Raw genomic sequence first — 20,015 nt, 5'->3', positions numbered from 1 at the left:
CTTCCTTTCCTTCCTGTTTCAACCTGTGAGCTTGTGATCTTGTTACCACACAATCTAGAAACAATCCAGGATGCTCTTTCTGCAACATTTCTGTTGAAAACACCACTACAGGCTGCTCAACTAACATAAGCGTCACACACATCTGTGACCCAGCTATATCATTACCTAACTTAAATTGAGCCCTTGCAATGGGCAATTGTTCCACTACTCCGACAATATCCTCACCTGTTTTCCACTTAGTCTTTAGATTTACCTTCCCCAATGGAATAGGTTTAGCATCTCCATGAACCCCAATTATTATCACCTGTTCCTGCAATACTCCTTCTGAACAACAAATATCACTATCCCATAAAATTAAGGTTTGACTAGCCCCTGTGCTTCTTAAAATTTTAATATCTTTACCTACTCCACCCTGTACACATGGAAAGACTTCCCCTTTACATACAAAATCTTTAAACATTTCTGCAACCTGCTCCTCAGAACCCCCTTGGGTAATTTGTGAACACATTCCTATTTTACTTACCACTGATTCTACCTGTTTTACCTGTACACAAATCACTGGTTTTTCTTGTGACTGAACTTCAGAACCCACAGTACTTTTACTTCCAGACCTTTTCTGATCCCAATAATTATAAGATTTTCCCTGTAATTTCCGATACGCTGACTTCATGTGCCCAACTTTATTACAATGAAAACACCTCAATTTTCGAGTGTCACGTCTACCCTCAGCACCTTCCTTTTTAGCCTGAGAAAAAACTTCCTGGGAATTTCCACCTACTCTTTCCCTCCCCTGACTGCCCACCTTCTTTTCACCTTCCCACTTTCTATCCTTCTCTGATAAAAGGGTGATGAAGAAAAGACTTAGCTCTTTGAACTAACTCACAATCATCAGTTATCTCTGCTGCTTGTCTTACCACTTTAACCCTCTGTTCCTCCACAGGAGTTCCTGTTACCAAAGAAATTGAATCTTTAAATTCTTCCTAGAGAATTACTTCTCTAAGAGCTGCATATGTTGTCTCTATCTTTAATGCCTGTACCAACCAGTCAAAATTACTTTGTTTTACTCTCTCAGACACAATGTAAGTTTGCCCAGGCTGTTTTCTTATATTGCTAAATGTCTGCCTGTATGCCTCAGGAACCAATTCATAGGCACTCAAAATAGCTTTTTTTACCACATCATAATCCACTGACATTTCTTCTGACAGTGAGGCATAAACTTCATGTGCTCTACCCACCAACCTAGATTGTAATAACAATGTCCAGTTTTCTTGTGGCCATTTCATCTATTTAGCTATTTTCTCAAATGAAATGAAGAATGCTTCCACATCTCTTTCTTCAAACTTCAGAAGAGCTTGCACAGATTTAAACATCTCCCCACTGGGTTTTAGGTTAATGGTTTTTTCATCATCAGAACTTTCCTCAACCTCTGATGTCTCCTTTTTAAAGTACAACTTTTTAAGCCAGTACTCTCTGTCTCTTTCCTTTTTTTTCCCCCATTGCTAATTTTTCCCTCTAGAGATCAAGTTTTTGCATTTCCATTTCTTTTTGAAATAATCTCTCTTTTTATTTTTATTTTTCTGCTGCCTCTAGTTCCAATTTCAATAGTAATAACTCCACCAAGACTTTAGAGTCTTTTTAGAAAACTAAATTAATCATTTATTAACAAAAGAAAATATTTCAAACATATACATAGGTCTACAAATTACTACTATAATAACTCCTAAAACCCATAATTAATCTGGCTTCCATTTACACCCCCGTTAAGGAAAGAGTAAAAATTAGATTCAAACAGACCCAGATAAGTCAACACAATACCCTGGAGAGAAGGATTTAAAATGGCTTTTCCCAGCTTCGGTTTCTGTAGACATCAGGCTTAATGCACAAATACTGCAGGCTTTTCACACTTCTGGTAGATCGGACATTGCCTTCTCTGACCATAGCTTCAATCTCCTTTATACATGTTTCTCCCTTTTAACGTAAATCCCATTGTTCCCATATGTCTTTGGAACTTTTACCTTTCTCATAATATAAATCTTTTCATGGTGCTAATATTTTCAGTAACCTCTGGGAAAATAAGCACAATGTTTGGACTAGCTTCTCTGGCTAGGTGTAAGACCCTACCATCTCTTTGAAATTCAAACTATCCTGATTTATCTAAAAATGCAAATTCTCCTCACTCACCTTCTACAGCTTCAGCCATGTTTACATATTTAGTATTTCAAACCTAGCTTCTTTTGATGAGTCAAAGCCAAAGCCTCCAGACCAGCTGTCTCCAATTCAGTTAAATCCCCCCCACACACACACATAAACTGTGCAAACCCCACTATTAACCTACTTTTACTATTATGAGGATTATTATACTTTTGTGACACAGGTCTGCAGAGCTTTGATCTGATCCATTGGTTGTAGGATCACTTAACTCTGTGACATGCTACTTCCACTGTTTGGCATGCAGATAGTTCCTGTGTTGTAGCTTCACAAGGTTAACACCTCATTACTCGTGCTACTCCTGGCACTCTTCATTAAACCAGGGTTGATGCCCTGGCTTGATGGTAATGGCAGAGTGCGGGATATGCCAGGTCATGAGGCTACAGATTATGGTTGAATACAATTCTGCTGCTGCTGATGGCCCACAGCGCCTCATGGATGCCCAGTTTTGAGCTGCTACATCTGTTCTGCTATCTTGTTGTCACTTCAAGCCTGATGAATTCTCCAGTTCTCCTGAAAAGTCTTTCATAGCTGCTGATTGGACATCACTGTGTTACTCAACATAAATTTCCCTTTGAAATGAGCTGGTGGCATAAAATTGAGTGTAGTTGTCAATTCCATAGCCACAGACAGAACAGTCCAGAAAAATGATCTTGGCAACAGGCCTTCATGAAGTAGCTGGCACAGATCTTTGATTCTTTGTTGGAGCCCACTATTCTCATGCAGAGCTCCTGACTAACATCTTTAGATGGCCTTCACCTGTTTCTGTGTTCCTATAAAACGTAACTGGCATGATGCTTTGCAGTACTGATTTTCTTTTCCTAAGGCAGGTATTATCAATGATATTAAGTCTGAGATTATCCACTTTGACCTGAGAGAGACAAATTGCAATATTTTCTTAATCAGGACGGACTAGGAACTGCAGAGGAGCAAAGGGATTTGGGCATCCTTGTACACCAATAACTAACATTAGAGTGCAGGTACAAAACTTAGCAAACGTGTTTTAACTCAAGGGGTTGGAATTCAAAAGTAAGGAAGGTTTTGTTTCAGCTGTATAGAGCCTTGGTCAGACCCCCATCTGAAACATCGCATTCAATATGGATATTGAGTCTCAGGAAAGGTATATTGGCCGTGGAATGGATACAGCACAGATTCATCTAAATGCTACCAGTATTTAAGGGTTAAATTATGAGAAAATGATTTATAATGTGTTTTATAATTCTTTCAGCTTGTAAGGTTAAGAGGTAATATAATCAAGGTGTTTAAAATGATAAAGGGATTCAATAGGATAGCTACAGAAAGTCTGTGGTATAGAAAGTGGTATGCACTGTGCCTGATTTTCTGGCATAAAATGGGCACAGAGCATATCAAATGAGCAATGGGGCAACCTGTATTCAATCTGCACAAGCTTTGATGTCGCTGCTAAATACATGGGATCCTTTTTTTAGGCATTCCAAATCCGGACCAAGGCCAAACTCTACCATCTTTTTCTAGTGGAGGAATCCAGTGGAAGAAGGCATAATCTTAAAGTTAGACCGAAGCCATTTGGAGGTGAAAGCAATAAGCATTTTTTGCACCAAGAATAATAAAAGATCTGGAATATGCTCTCCCTAAAAAATAGCAAAGTCCCCAACAAAACAATGATTGCATGCAGCAAAAAGCAGCAACATTTAGCAGAAAACACACAAAACAAAATTGAACGACTGAGAGCTACATGTCTTTAAGAGGCAGATTCAAGGATCCTCAGTGCACCAGTCTTAATTGAGCAAGTAGCACACTAAGGGGTAAATAAGCGTAACTATACAAATACGAATAAAATTTGTACAAATCAAAACGTGCATTATTCTGACCTGCAAGCAAAAAGGCCTAATGGAAATGTAGCTGATTTATTGAATACTTGCACTTACATTTGCATGTATAATGATCTTTTCAGGCCCTATCTTATCTAACAGAAGCAGAAAATATTCTTACTGCATTACGCAAAGGCATTCCACCTTTTGAATATGCTGATGTCACAAAGAACAGTAAGATTTTTCCTTTTGAGAAAGCTTGCTTATATAGCCTCAAGGCAGAGGTGAGTAAAACAATATTTATTTACATTGTTGATCATGTGCAGTCATCTAAAATTTGTATCAGGATTCTCCAAATCTCCCATTGTAATGCTGGCGGAGCCTGTGAAGAAACAGCAGAAATGACTAAAAATGTTTATTTCTCTTGAGTTCTGCTGAAGCTATGGGGCCAGAATCTCATGGAGTTATGGAGACTCCACGGACATTTGAAAACGTCAACAGGACCTGATTCTGGAATTCCCGTCCCCATCCCCGGTGCCCCCAATTTTCACTGGCGTGGGAGAAGGTTGGAGGCAGTGAGCCCGCACTCTGAATTTCCAACCTGGCTGCCTCCATCGAGGGGGTCAGCATCACCTAGCCGCCCACAATTTTCGTGGAGCCAAGCCAGTTTCTCACGGACTCATGGTTCACAGCCCCTCAGAAGAGTCATGAAGCATAGTCTGGATGCGGCAACCTTTTGAAAGATAACTTCAAAAGGTCTTACCCATGCCTCTCATGTCAGCTAACGACCCTCGGCCACCCACAATGATCCCCCAAGCCCTTCATGGAAACTCATAGCACTTCCATGCCCATTCACCAGCATACACTTTGTCTGGAGCCAATGAACCCTAATGCAACAATGACATGTGGGAAAATGCTTAAAAAACAGCTAATCATAACCTTCTTTAAATAATGCTGCTGCAACAACCCTATAAAAGTATCAATCAGCCAGAACTTTAAAGTATCAATAACAGAAACTATAAGCACTTGACACCTCTTTATCTTGTGTGAATAAATGTTGATCCATTGACAAAATAGATTGAAGAAATAAAACTTAAGATGTCAATCAAGTAATGTGCTCCCTTATGTGCACCTGTTTCAACAAAATAATGGAAGTCTGGACACTCATCCAAGTGTAATTGCTCACTCTTCGCTATGTTGAAATTAGCTTTACAATCATATGTCAATTCTGCAAGTTTATTAATGTCTTCATATAATTTGTTGCAGTCTTCCTCAGTATTGACAATCCCTCAATTTGGTGTCATCTGCAAATTTAGAAATGGTGTTTTTGATTCCAAAGTTCAAATTGTTAATATACATCTGAAAAACAATGCTTCCAGCATTGATTCTTGTGGGACCACACTTCCATCTTGTGCCGCGCTGAATAGTTTCCCTTTACTCCTATTCTCTGCATTTTATGTTGTAGCCAGCGAGCGATTCATTCTGCAACTTGCTCTCTGACTCCGCATGCTCTAATCTTATTCATGAGTCTGTTCTGCGGCAACTTATCAAAGACCTTTTGGAAATATAGATAACTTATATCTAATACATTACCCATGTCTACTCTCTCTGTTATCTCTTCATAGAATTCAATGAGGTTGGTCCAAGCAAGACATTCTTCTTTAAAATCTTGCCTGACTACTTAGTATTATATTTTTGATTGCTAGCTGTTTTTCGATTTTCTCCTTTAGTAGGATTACATTATTTTTTCTACCACTGATGTCAAACTGACTGTTCTATGGCTCCCTATACCTGACCTGTCTTCCTTCTTAAATATGGGTATAATGTTAGTTATCACCAGCCCTCTGGCAATACACCTTTTTCTAACAAATGATTCAGTATGTGTAATAGTGTTTCTCTATATTCTTTCAAAATGCATGAATGCAACTGGCCGAACCAGGGATTTTATCCTCTTCAAGTCTGATTTGTTAATTTAATATTTCTCCCCTTTTTTATTTTGAATATGGTTTATCACTTATAATGTCATCTCCTGATGTGTTGAGATATAGAGGAAAAGCTAGATAAAATGAAAATAAGGAGGTGCTGATTGTAAAGTGCGTAGAATATGAAATAAGGAAGAAATAGTAGAAGAAAGTATGGAAAAGAATAGTATCAGTGTGTTGTGTGAAGAGATGAATGAGTGTACTTGTGATGGGAAAGAGAGATGTTGCAGTGTGCTCTTATGATTTAGAGTAGGGAAAGTTAAAAGTGCTGAGTAGAGTGTTGTGAAGTGCCATAATGGGCACTACACTGAAATGGACCTCTACTTACTGTAGGTTCTTATGTAAAAACCCATGGAAATAGTGAACAGCAAGCCCCGTTCTTTTGCCACTGACCACAAAATCTAGGTCAATCATTCTAATGCAGCTCAAGAGTTAAAATCAGAGCTTGAGTTTTCAGAAGTCCCATATATCATTCCCTTGACTCTACTGAGTATTCACCAGGTCTCATCACTATTTCTCAGTGCTGTTTGCCCACTGTGCTCAAGAAACCTGACCATTCCCCAGAAGTACACACAAGTTATGAAACTACAGATCTCACAGACACCATTCCCTTTTAGTTTGACGAGGAATGCCAAAGCCAGGCTCCTACTTCCATTGGCCTCCAATCACCCACATTCCTAATTACCTGCCAATCTTCCAGATAATCTCTTCATGATCTTTCACACATCTATTAACTTTGCATCATATGATAGAATGTTATAAACAGTGTATCCTCTGGCTAACAGAGGTCTTCGAGTAATTACTTAATTGGACCAAACGACACAAGAGTTATCTTTTACTTGACAAATTTTGTTGATTCTGTCACAGATGCAACTTAGCATAGGCCATCTTCAAGAAGCAGAGATCTTGTTTAAGAAAAGTTTAACGCTGCTGAACAAAAAATTCCCAAGTTTCGGTCTGTCACAATTAATTGCATATGGAATCGAAAACTACAAAAATTCTAAGCGACATCGTGAAAAAGAAGATTTAACAGGCGTTACTGAGTATGAATTATTTCAATGCATTATTTAAACAAAAATTGACTTTACTTGTATTATTGTTATCCTTACACTTTATAATTAAGGGCTCTAAGGCCTGATTTTCATGTTAATAGAGATTGGTAAAAGTGCTTTTGCCAATAGTAATGTAACTTTTCTTCTGTAAAGTGGATTAAATCAATTTCTAATTTCTGCCCATTTTTTGAGTGTCAACAACACAGTGTGATCACAAGAGGGAGAGCCAATTAATCTTTTCCTCCCTTCCCAATTTTAAACATTCTTTCCAAATTGCTACCAATAGAAACAAGGCTATGTTTAAGCACTTTCCTCCAATACTACCAAAAATGGTAATAAATCAACTGCTACCCCTCATCTATCTGGCATATTCCTTTCTTTAGATTGACTAATTCAAATGCTCTTATCTCTGTGGAAATGTATTTTCTGACCCAAAAACGCAAATTGGCATGTAAATTCTTGAGAGTGTCCAGTTTACAAACTCCTCTCTGGAATCTAATCTATTACCTCCTGAAATTCTCTGAGAATACATCATAAAGTCCTCAAGCAGGTCAAATAATGTGATCAGTTATTATAGCACAGCATGTGCGTATAGACTGGGTAGACAAAGTTTGGAACTCAGACAATAGAAATAAACTCCTAGAGTGAGGCACCCCATGCTAACTAATAATATACTTGCAAAACGTCCAGTCCTGGGCTGACAACTGGAAGATAGCATTTGCTTGCATACTGGTAGCATGCTTGCTTCTAAGGTAGAAGGTTGTGTGTTCACAGTTCCACTCCAGAGACTTGAGCATAAATATCTAGGCTGGCACCTGAGTGTGATGTGATGGAATGTTGCATTGTCAGAGATGTTGACCTTTGGATGAGAAGTTATATTAATTTTAATAAGTGAAGGGAAGAGCAATGAGAAAAGCAATCCCTTATCCCAATGACCATTAATCTATCTGGATTGACTGTCATTTACCTTTTTACCTTTGAGGCCTTCACTAGAACCAAAAGCAGATATAGGTCCTGTTGATCTGTCAGGCTCAAGTGATGGGATTCTTTATCATAATCTTAGAACACCCCCAAATTACTTCCAGGATGATGGAAGCAGACAGAAGAAGCTCCCTCCCACCACTCTCACCCATTCACCCACAGCAGCCCATCTTTCCCTCCAAACTAGGATTTGCATCACCAAGGCATTAGCTGCAGTGCCACTTGTTCTGTAACATAAGCAAGATGTGCAAGGGAGGAGGCAGAGAGCGGAACTCTATGAGGAAGTAGGAAAAAGCCCTATTCTGAGAGGTAATCCTGGAGCACAAATCCTGCATTGGGATGAGCCAGGAGCAGTGCCTTGGGAGACTTTTCTGTACTAAGAAGATGGTGATGGAGTTGTGTTACATCATTTATGAAGACCTGGAACCCCAGACCATCGTGAGCTTCCCAGTGGCTGTGAAGGTCACCTTTGCCCTGTTGTCCTTCACAACCAGCTCTTTCCAGGCAAGAACCAATGACATTAGCAATGTATCACAATTGGCCATCCACAGAGGTGCTCTACAGAAGGAGAGGGGACTTATTCCACTTCTCCTTGAGGACCAGGGTGAGAGGGCGTGTGGGTTCACCAGGATAGCAGTCTTCTCACTGGTGCAAGACTCCATCAACAGCACACACGGAGCTCTGTGGGCCCTTCATGTCAACAACAAGCAGTACTGCAACCACCAGGGCTATCACCCAGTCAATGTACAGTTAGTGTGCAACCACACCAAGACATTCATTTTGGTGAATACCTGCTATCCTTGAAGCACACATGACGCTTTCATCATTCGGTAGTCTGCAATACCGACCACTTTTGGACTTCCAAGCCACTCAGCAGGATGGTTGCTCGGAGACAAGAAATACCCTTCCACACATGGCTCGTGACCCCGTTCTGCCATCCCATCATGCAAGGTCAGAGGGCCTTCAATGAGAGCCATGGAGACACACATAATACCATGGAACAAACCATCGGTCTACTAAGCAGAGATTTCATTGCCTAGATCACCTGGAGGATCTCTGCAGTACGCACCGGAGGGGATTTCTATGTTTGTTGTGATGTGCTGCATCCTCTACAACTTTGCAAGTATGAGGTTCTAGTCACTACCTCCTGGGATCCAGAGGCCACTTCAAGGGTAGGAGGAGGAAGAAGGGAGAAGACCACATACACCATCTACAACTGGATGGAGTGAGAGGGACCGCATAGTGTCCATTATTTCCACAGTGGAAAGTATGGGTTCCAAGTTCTGCACAATACCCTGTACCACAGTGGAGCTGAGCTCCCCCATGTTCCTAGCCAGTATCTGGAGGCTGTCTTGCAGGTTTGTAAATAGACCAAGATTTTCAGTGCATGTATTCATCAGCATCCCAACTAGATCGTCATCTGAATTATCTCACCCTCTGGAAAGTCGCACACATGCTAACCTATCCTCCTAAAATAAAAGCAAAATACTGCAGATGCTGGAAATCTGATATAGCAACAGAAAATGCTGGAAAAACTCAGCAGATCTGGCAGCATCTGTGGAGAAAGAAGCAGAGTTAATGTTTCGAATCCATATGACTTCTTCAGAGGCTTCTTCAGAGAAAGCTGCAGGGATGTCTTGTTGATGTCCTTCTGCTGTGACCTTCACAGCACACACTCGCACCCCAGAACTAGAATACACTGATCAGGTCTGCAGCTGGCTTTTTAACCCCTTTTCTTGTGTATTCCTGGAAGGGAAAAAACAAACATATCTTTTGCCCTGAATCTGCTTTCTTTCAACACAGATCATTTAAACATTCTGAGACACAACTCAACAGGAGATGGTTTCTGCTGCAATGGTAATCAATCACCATTATCTCTGCAACCACAGGAGATTACAGTTCAGTCTTTTCCATTGCATCTCTCCCTTTCAAGTGTCTCTGTCTGAATTGGGCCTTGACACCTTTTTAGGTGCAGTGTTCCTGGGCCTCTCTGGGCTAGTTGGTCCAGTATAACCCACATAGGAATTTTCTAGAAACTTTACAGTCTCAACCAGCTTTTGCTTGTATGTCCTTTTTAAAAAAAGTCTTCTTCAAAAAATTCAAAATGCTCGTAAGTAATTCGGGCTGTGATCCACTGTCATGACAGGGGTAAGTCCTGAGTATGAGGGTGGGCTGCTGGTGAGTTTTGGGCTGCAGTGTCATTGAACAGTGTGAGCGGTGAGTTGTGTGGTCGCTGCGAAATGTGATGTGCAGTGACATTCACTCACATTGATCACCTGAGTGAGGTCATTTAAATCTTTGCAATTCTGCTGCCAGGCCTGTGGTCCCACACTCTCAGCACTCACTACCCTCACCACATGCTCCCACCCCCTTCTCAGGATCACTGTGGAAGGCTTCTTGTTCCCACTGGAAACATGGCCTCTTTCCTGGTTTCAACCTTTCAGCAGAGTGAGTCCAGGATAGCATCACTGAATCTGAGAATCTCCTTCTGTAGGTGTGACATGGCTTCTCAATGGCCAAAAGCAATTATCCAGTTGCTTGTCCTACATTGCTTCAACTTCCCTTTTATAGGGACTGCGCCTTTAATAAGGGAAAGCATGATTTCTAAAGAATGTTGGTCAGGCTCCTGGATTGTGTGAATGATACCTGCACAGAAATGGAGACCGGGGTTGGGTGGGAGCTGCACTTTGACACTCCACAATCAAGGAAATCAGATGGGGAGGTGAATTTTACGTCTTACCCACCTTGTTTACAACAGGTGGGGCCACGCTGCGGACTGTGGCCTCTGCCCCAAAAATTGGGGTGAAATAATTTCGAGCCCTATAAGTAAAAATGAAAGTACAATGAATTGGACTTAACCTTATATGGGTCAGAAATATGTTGGATGGTAGGAGACTGAGGTCAAGGATAAAGGTGATAACGAGGTACGACAAGTGATGTTCCCCAGGGAAATTAAGGTGCCTCAATTTTTCATCATATGTATGAATTACTTGAATACAGGAATAGATAGCTGTATATCCAGGTTTTGAAATGACACTAAGTTAGGAGGGGCAGTAAATTGTGTAGATGGGAGCAGGAAGCTGTAAAGAGAGACATTAAATCAATGGGCAAAATTTAGCTGTAAGAGTTCAATGTGAGGAAACTGGAGGTCCTTGATTTGGATATGAGAAAGACAAATAGAAATCTTATCTAATTGGAGAGAGACTACGAACTGAGAAGGAGATTGGGAAGTATACAAAAAAAACACCAGAAGCTAGTGCAGCAGTATAAAAATAAATCTAAGGGGAATGTAGGCCTTTGTCTCCAGGGGAATGGAATATAAAGGGAAAGTAAACAAGTGCCTTGGTCAAACTCCATTTGGAGTAGTGTATTTGGGTTTGGGCACCACACCACACGAAGAATATATTGGGCATAGAGCAAATAGAGCACAGATTCGCAATAATGATACCAGGAATTAGGGAGCTAAATTATGAGGCCAGGTTGCAGAAACCTGGCATGTCTTACCTTGAGTTTAGAATGTTGTGGGCAATCTAATTGAGGTATTTAAAATTATAAAATGAGTTGCTAGAATAAATCAAGAGAAGCTCTGTCTTCTAATGGGGGAATCTAGAACTGGGGTTTCAATCTTAAAATTAGTGAAATCAGGAAACCCTTCACACAAAGGGTCATTAAAACTGTAATTCTCTCCTCCAAAAGACATTGGCTGCCAGATCGGCTTAAATCTTTTTAAAATTAGATCGACAGATGTTTATTAGATCAGCATTTCAACATGTGCTGGTAAAATGTCACCAGGGAGCAGGCAGTGGCCCTTAATTGAGCATTTAACTGGCTTAATCGGCCACCTGATGGGCAGTTCCCACTGCAGGTAACATCATATTCCCCAATTGATGCCTTCTGTCACTATTTTACCAGCCATCCTGACTCCTAGCCTGTCTTCAGAGGGCTGGTAAATCCAGCTTATTGTCCTTGGTTCTCCTGACAAACTCCATTCCCTAGCCATTAACTCCAACACCCTCACCCCATGGCAACAGTATGAGGCTGAATTGGACTGTTCACAAATGCAGTGTCAGATTTCACCCCAAGATGGCCTTGAACCATAAGAATGCCTGTTTCTACGCTCACATTGCCTTGCTCTGTGTCTACCTACCTCAGTTAATCTGTTGCTGAAACTCTCTTCTACGCCTTTGTTGACCTCTGTACTAAGCGCACTTGAAAGGAGTGTTTGGGCCCTTCGACGGTGAGGAGTGGGAAAGTAAAGGGGCAGGTGTTGCACCTTCTGAGATTGCATGGGAAGGTGCCGTGAGAGGGGGTTGAGGTGTAGGGGGGTGATCGAGGAGTGGACCAGGGTGTCCCAGAGGGAACAGTCCCTACAGAATGCCGATAGGGGTGAAGGGAAGATGTGTTTGGTGGTGGCATCATGCTGGAGTTGGCGGAAATGGCGGAGGATGATCCTTTGAATGCGGAGACTGGTGGGGTGAAAAGTAAGGACAAAGGGGACCCTATCATTTATTTGATTTTAGAAGTCTCTTCCATGTTTTCAAATCCCTCCACTGCCTCACTCCTCCCTATCCCTGTAATCTCCTCCAGCTGCACAACCTTCCGAGATATCTGCATGCCTCTAATTCTGGCCTCTTAAGATCCCTAACTTTAATCACTCCATCTTTTGGTAGCTATGCCTCCAGCTGTCAAAGCCCTAAGCTCTGGAATTCCCTCCCTAAACCTCCCAACCTCTTTGCTCTCTTTTCTCCTTTAAGATGCTCCTTAAAACCTACCTCTTTGACCAAGCTTTTGGTCATCTGCCCTAATGTCTTCTTATGTGGCTTGGTGTCAAATATTGTTTTCTAATAGTCTTGTGAATCACCTCAGGGTGCTTTACTATGTAAAGATGCTAAGACAAGTTGTGTTTCAGTTGTTTAAATTAGTTAAGCCTGATATTTATAGGCCTGCACCATGACGTGGAGGCAGAGAAAGGTCTTGTTCCACCTCTGCTGAAGGCACAACAGCATCGGTGGGCTTTCGGGCCCAGAATTTTTTGGTTTTCATCGCTTGTCTGCATTTTTATTGATGCTGTTTTAAGGCTGATCTTATGCATTCCAAAACTTTTATTCTTAGTTTTGATTCTTACAACCCTCTTGATTCCTGTTGTTTCAATTGCAGAAACCAAAGTGAGAGAGAGGTGGAATTCCTTCAGGGAAACTGTATGTTATTTATAGATTTGGAAGAGGAAAAGTAGCTCTTGAGGGAACAACACAGATTAGTGTGATTGTATTCTAAGTGTTTTATGTAGGCCCAGGAAACTCCAGGGCCTACACTTACTCGTTCAGACAGTTCATACTGCAGACCTAAAATAAGACCTACATTCGAGACTTCGGCTTTGCAAAGGAGGCTGCCACATAGCTGTGCTGTCTCCTGGAGGCTGACGTACGGATAACTTACAACACAGGAGTTTCACTTCTCAAGATGTGAAAGTCACTACTACTAGAAATATAAGTCAACCTTTCCTTGTGGAGGCATCAGCTTAACAGGGCACATCTTTTCCTGAATGACAAATCTCCCAAAGTACAGGGCATTGAAAATGGTTTTACTTGCTCCTCTATGCCTGTTCCCTTATCTTCCTCAAGCTAACTAGCTGGAAGTATGCACCTGTATAGTGCTTATAAATATTGTTGAGAGGAAAGTTAGAAACTGCGTGGTGCTTCCTTGCTCTGGGCTACTGCCAGAAATGACAAGCTGTCCTTTAAGCCAAAAATGACAGAGACAAATGTCAGAAGGCTAAATCCCTGATACATCTTAAACCCAACAGTACATTACAAAATGTAATACTTGGAATACAACCTAAAGTCAATTTTTGAAATTGCAAAATAACTATCTTTATTGTTATCATCCATTTAATTTATCTAAATAATATAAACATTTCAAATTGGCTGAATTAAAAAGAAGGCATGTTAAGTCTGATTCCCTGATTAAGCTCTTCCAGTGAGAAATGATGCTAACGATGAATGCTGGAGAGAGAATTGCTCGCCCACATGTCTGAACTATCATTAATTTATACAGAAGGAAAATCAGACATTGTGGGTTTGCAATTCCGAATCTGTGCACCCTCTGGATGGCATTCCTCACTGGGAGCACCCAATCAAGGATTTAATCCTGCTAATTAAATCAATTTTTACTGTTAACCTTATTATAGTTGACAACATTACCAACAAAACAAATTAATCAATCTTTGCTTTCCAATGTTAATAATTAATATATGAATTTACTGCTACTTAACAGACATTTTTGTATTGCAGGGAAGAAATATCACCTATTATTCATCAGCAGATTCGATGCCTATCATTTTTATGGCAGATATTCTGCCTTCAGAAATACACATGCAAATTGCCTGCAATGTTCACAATACTACTGGAATTGAACACAGCCGAAATCTCCAATAATGAATTTAAGGTTTGTTTTAACAGTATAGAGGCAAATAAAACATTTAAACAGGTATTAGGCCTGATCATCTCAAGTATGTGATCACTGTTGCGATCCTCATACAGACAGATAAGGGGGGAATTTTACACTGGCGGGATTTTACGGTCCCGCCGAAGTCAATGGACTTCTGAACAGCCTGCCACATTTTATGATGCCGCGCCCCGCCATGATGGTGCCGTAAAATTCCACCCATAATGTTTAAAAGGAAATTGGAACTTTCAGTTAATAACTGAAAAGGATGACACAAGATTTCAGGTTTTAAAACTTTTACTGCAACAAATGAGTTAAACATGCTGACTAAACACTATTTTTGTAGGCAACTTATATTTTAAACTACAGAAATGAACATTCCCCTTTTGTGCTTATCACACATTGCACTCCCAATGGAGTTACAGCCCTTAGAGCAAACAGTCCACCATTTCTCCCAGCTCCCAATGGGGGAAACATTTCCCTATTTTGAATTAAGCACCACCCCACAAGAGAACCGGAGGACAAGTAGGTTCTTGTTTTTCATCTGAAGCACAGACTGCAGCTCTGGTGGAGATGGAGGAGAACTCTGGATTTCAGCTTTTAGACAACTGATGCTGGCTTGCAGGGAAGATCTGGTGGGAAGCATTAGACCTGCCATCATTTTGCTCAGAACCATTGGTATGGCTGTAGTTGATGATGTTTCTCAGGACAGGAGCACATACCAGATCTCAGGCCTGGTCCTCAGAGGCCAGCTGAACAAGTGCATAGTATGCAGGGCATGTCATCTAGGCAGTTGCACCAGGGGTGTACTTCACAGGACTTCGCAGAATTCAGCTGTGATGAGTTGGGGATTATTTCAGTCCCCAAACCCTATTCTAATAATGCAGAAGTCTTATATGACAGTGATCTTCAGGTGACTTGGACATAGCACCAGGATATTCACTGGAAGAAATATGCTTATAATAAGTAGGTTTGGACACTTCTTGTAAAATAAGTATGATGTTGTACTTTGCTGCAGTATAGGAATCAACCCAAAATGTATGAATTCTCTAACACTCCTGAAGATGGAATCGGGAAAGTGTTGTTTGCAGGACTGGACCTTACGTTGGTGGTGATGCAGAATGCCCTTGTTGCAGTTAGGAAGGATTCAGTGGCATAAAAATTTGGAGCTGTGCTGACTTTGATAGTCACTGGTAGAGCAGTCCAGTTTCTTGACCTAGGTGCAATTTATCATGCAGCAGGTGGCATACCTCATCCAGGGGTTCCTTAGTGAATCAATGTTGATGAGATTTAAATTCTCATTCATATCCTAAGATCTTTGAAGTCCTGTAGATCCATTGTGAGATGTAAAGTTTAGTTGGTCCCATCCTCCTTTGATGCTACCAAACTCTTTACTTCCTTCAGATCTCTTATTTCTCCTCTTACATCGAGAGTAAAACAGAGGAATCCACATAAACACATCCATTCTGTTCTATCATATTCCTAACCATGGGTAGAAGCAAAAAATGAGCTAGGGATCAGCGAGTCCATCAGTATGAAACTAGGATTGGTAACACCTGTTGTTCACGTACCGTGGTGTTGTTTGAGGCCTATGGTAGTGTCCATGGTGCACATGCACACCAGTGGGACAAGACACACCAGATGCCATATTGGTGAGGGTGTTAGTGCGTGTACAGTAAACAACTGCTGGAAGTATGCAGAGCAGGAAGATCATGCTATCAATCAATGTGTAACACTGGTTTGGTGGCAACGCTGTCATTTTGTAGCTGAAGGCTCCAGCCTACATGCTCTCTTAATCTTGCACAGCTGGACACGTGCTCAGCAGCAGGAAGGATCATCAACAGTGCCGTATAAAGAGATCATCAGCTGCTTACAGATTAGTTGATGGCTGATTTAGTTTGGCTGTTGTTTCAATTCTAGAGGTTTAGTGGGTTCATATAGTTGGTTAAAGTTGCAGGAATGATAAGGCAGTTGCTCAAGGAGATTTTGCTGGCTTCAAGGGTTGGACACAATCTAATTGCTCCCAGGCATGGGTGCATGAGGAGCAGTTTTCCTATTTGCCTTGGGATATAGCATGCCTTTTAGAATGAACAGAGGCCATGTAGAGCAGGACACTCTGCTGTAAGGGGAAATAGGAGTAGATGGGAGCGGGATGGAAAGAATCTCAGCAAGAGGCCAGATCCACCCAGGCTGTTCAGCAATTCTCCTGCCTGAATTTTAGTAAAGACAATGGGCGAGATTTAATGGCCATGGCATTGGACCCATCCACCAGCTGGAGAGACGTTGGCAACACCTCCACAGATATTTCCGTGGGCCCCAATTTAAATCCAGCCAGGCACCTACCCTGGCTGGCATCGGGATTACCGGTGGCTATGCAGCATGTGTACCGCCGGTCATAGGCCGGCAGCACTTCAGCACCAGCAATGCTGGGACTGCAGGAGGCCCAGGAGAAGGAACATGGCGGGAGGCCTTGGAACCCAGGTAAGTGGGAAGGGGATGGGGGAGGGGCTTCGTTGGGGCCAATCAGACAGGCCAGCTACAAGGTCAGTACTGTGAAGGTGTGGCCTCCGGCTCTGTGGTAGAAGCTGCCTCAGGAGGGCTGTAAATACAGGAGATTTCATGAGCCCTCAGCCTGCCACCGGAATTGACTCCTCCAGTATCCTACAAGGCTTTGTTCACAACGTGGAGCCCACCTGCCACTGCCAGTAAGATCCTGGTGGCATTCCTAATCTGGCCCCAGTTGACGAGGATATTGCCACTGCCGGGCCAGTAGTCACTTCTGTTGCTTATCAATCTTTAGCAAGATTGGCCAGAGGTGAGAATACCATGGGTGGTTGACCTGATGCACAATTCTCAAAACTTCCCCCACACCTGCCACCAAAGCTGCCTCTGCATGGCTGGTAAGATTCTACCCAATGTGTTCACTGATTGGACCAGTCCAGAGGAGTCCTGCATCAGCAGAGTTTGGGTGATTTGTTACGGTCTTATGCTGCATCGTGAGCAGATAGCCCTTGTTGCCAGTTATACAATGAGCAGCTGAGGAGCAGAAACATGAAGAGGAGGAGAAGCATGACTATGAGGAGAAGGATTAGCAGGACGAGGAGAAGGCAGAAGAGGGGAAGCAAACTAGACAGTCCCTTTTTGGCTAGACTGTTGGTCAAGATCCCACCTGAGTACAATACCAGTAACCACCACTTCAGTTCTCCATTTGCCAATGTTTCACACTGTTCCACCTTCCCTCTATCACTGACTACCACAACATCCATTTGGCCACAATGCAAAAAAATAAAATCCACCATAAAATAAAAATTCCAAATCAACTTTACAAAGTTATAATTCCATTTTTGCATACAAAAGCCAATAGTTGCCAAAGTGCATTCGTTTAACACCTGTCTTCCATGTGCATTTGCCTCTGCTGGTGCTTCTACACAGTGCTCTCCTAGTAGCTGTCAGTGGAGGAGACTGTAGATGGTCTTGGAGGACGACCTCAAGTGGTTCTGGGCCTGGAAGGTCCAGCTGCGGACTGAACCATCTTGGCATGGCTGGCAGCACTCAGGGCTGGCTGGTTGACTGGCAACAACAAGGGTACTGGTGAATTGGCAGGGGTGAGAGGAGGGATACTGTCTTCCTGAGAGAAGGTAGTGGGTTTGTCTTCCTTGAAAGCACTGCCACTCTCTGGGGCAGTGTCTCAGCAATCCTAGTGATCTGCTGGAGATAGATTGCTGGACTGCTTTTAACACCTGCAAGCCCCTTTGTATACTATCATCCACAACTATGATGGTAGCAGCCTGAACTTGCATGACTACAGTCTGAGCTTCCACTGCAGCACTTAACCTTCTGGTGGTAGCTGCTTATACTGAAATGAAAGCTGAGCTATCATCTTTCATGGTTGTGTGAAAAATGGCTGGGTGCTGGTGGAGTTGGCCACCACTACTATGCTGGAAATTATGTGTTCCAACATCTGCACAAAGCCCTGTGCCAAATTTTTGCCAGACTCCTCAATTATCTTTGACATTGATGGAATGTTTTCTGGCAAGCTTCACAATACACCAAGCATTTTGTTGTACATACCCATAAGCCTTCTTCTGTGGACCACATTTAAGAACTCATCCAAGTCTGTTACAGAACTCATGTGCAACCTTGCTTTTCTGAAAGCTGGCATCTGCACTAGTTTTGCCCCTGCTCTCATGCCGGTATCTCAAAACATGCAGATCCACCTCTACTCTATCCTCTAACAGTGCAGTGTCAGTTGATGGCTGTGAGTGTGGAAACAAGTGATATGAACATACAAATTAGGAGCAAGGGTAGGCCAATCAGCTTCTTGGACCTGCTCCACCATTTAGTAGATCATGACTGATCTGATTGTAACATCAAGTCCACATTCCCACCTATCCCCTGTAACCTTTCACCCCCTTGCTTGCCAAGAATCTATCCATCTCTGCCTTAAAAATATTCAAAGACTCTGCTTCCACCACCTATTGAGGAAAGGAGTTCCAAAGACTCACAACCCTCTGAGAGAAAAAATTCTCCTCATCTCTGACTTCAGTGGGCAACCCCTTTCAAACAGTGACCCTCTAGTTCTAGATTCTCCCACAAGAGGAAATATTCTCCACATCCACCCTATCAAGACCCCTTCAGGATCTTATATGTTTCAAGCAAGTCTCCTCTTACTTTTCTAAACTCCAGTGGGTACAAGCCAAGCATGCCCAACCTTTCCTCATAAGACAACCTGCCCATTCTAGGTATTAGCCTAGCAAACCTTCTGCGAACTGCTTCCAAAGCATTTACATCCTTCCTTAGATAAGGAGACCAAAACTGTACACAGTGCTCCAGATGTGATTTCACTGGTGCTCTGTATAACTGAAGCAAAACCTCCCTACTTTTGTATTCAATTATGTGTGTGTATGTGTGTGAGAGAGTGAGAGAGAGAAAGTGTGTGTGTGAGAGAGAGAGGGTGTGTGTGTGTATGAGAGAGGGAGGCTGGGGATGTGTGCGTGAGAGAGAAGGTGAGTGTGTAACAAAAAAAAAAAATCTGGAAAAACTCAGCAGGCCTGACAGCATCTGTGGAGAGGAAGACAGAGTTAACGTTTCGAGTCTGTATGACTCTTCATCAGAACTAAAGAAAAATAGAAATGAGGTGAAATATAAGCTGTTTGAGGGGGGTGGGACAGGTGGAGCCGGATAGAGGGCCAGTGATAGGTGGAAGCAAAGAGATTGCCAAAGATGTCGTAGACAAAAGGACAAAGGGGTGTTGATGGTAGTGATATTACCTAAGGGATGTGCTAATGGTGACATTAAGGGTAGAAGCAGGATGAGCAAGTGACAAATGGCCCTAGTGGGGGTGGGGTAGGGGGAAGGGATCGAAATAGGCTAAAAGGTGGAGATAAAACAATGGATGGAAATAAATTTAAAAATAATAATAGAAATAGGTGGGAAAAGAAAAATATATTTTAAAAATATATAAATTATTAGAAAAAAGAGGGATCGGAAAGAGGGTGGGGATGGAGGAGAGAGTTCATGATCTGAAGTTGTTGAACTCAATGTTAAGTCCGGAAGGC

The 20,015-nt window shown here is 42.1% G+C and overlaps 1 protein-coding gene across 1 annotated transcript in view; it reads left to right on the top strand.

Moving 5' to 3' along the window:
• The window catches only part of LOC144686209 (adenylate cyclase type 10-like), a 113,805-nt gene that overhangs the window by 25,795 nt on the left and 67,995 nt on the right, over window positions 1-20,015 (top strand). Inside the window, exons 4-6 of the mRNA XM_078551303.1 lie at window positions 4,142-4,282; window positions 6,848-7,023; window positions 14,304-14,499. Coding sequence (XP_078407429.1) covers window positions 4,142-4,282; window positions 6,848-7,023; window positions 14,304-14,499 — 513 coding nt within the window. The remainder of the gene's footprint in view (window positions 1-4,141; window positions 4,283-6,847; window positions 7,024-14,303; window positions 14,500-20,015) is intronic.

Source organism: Cetorhinus maximus, chromosome 11 (assembly GCF_964194155.1).
Source record: "Cetorhinus maximus chromosome 11, sCetMax3.hap1.1, whole genome shotgun sequence".
NCBI classification, from domain to species: Eukaryota; Metazoa; Chordata; class Chondrichthyes; order Lamniformes; family Cetorhinidae; genus Cetorhinus; species Cetorhinus maximus.
This window is presented reverse-complemented; position numbering and strand designations above follow the sequence as displayed.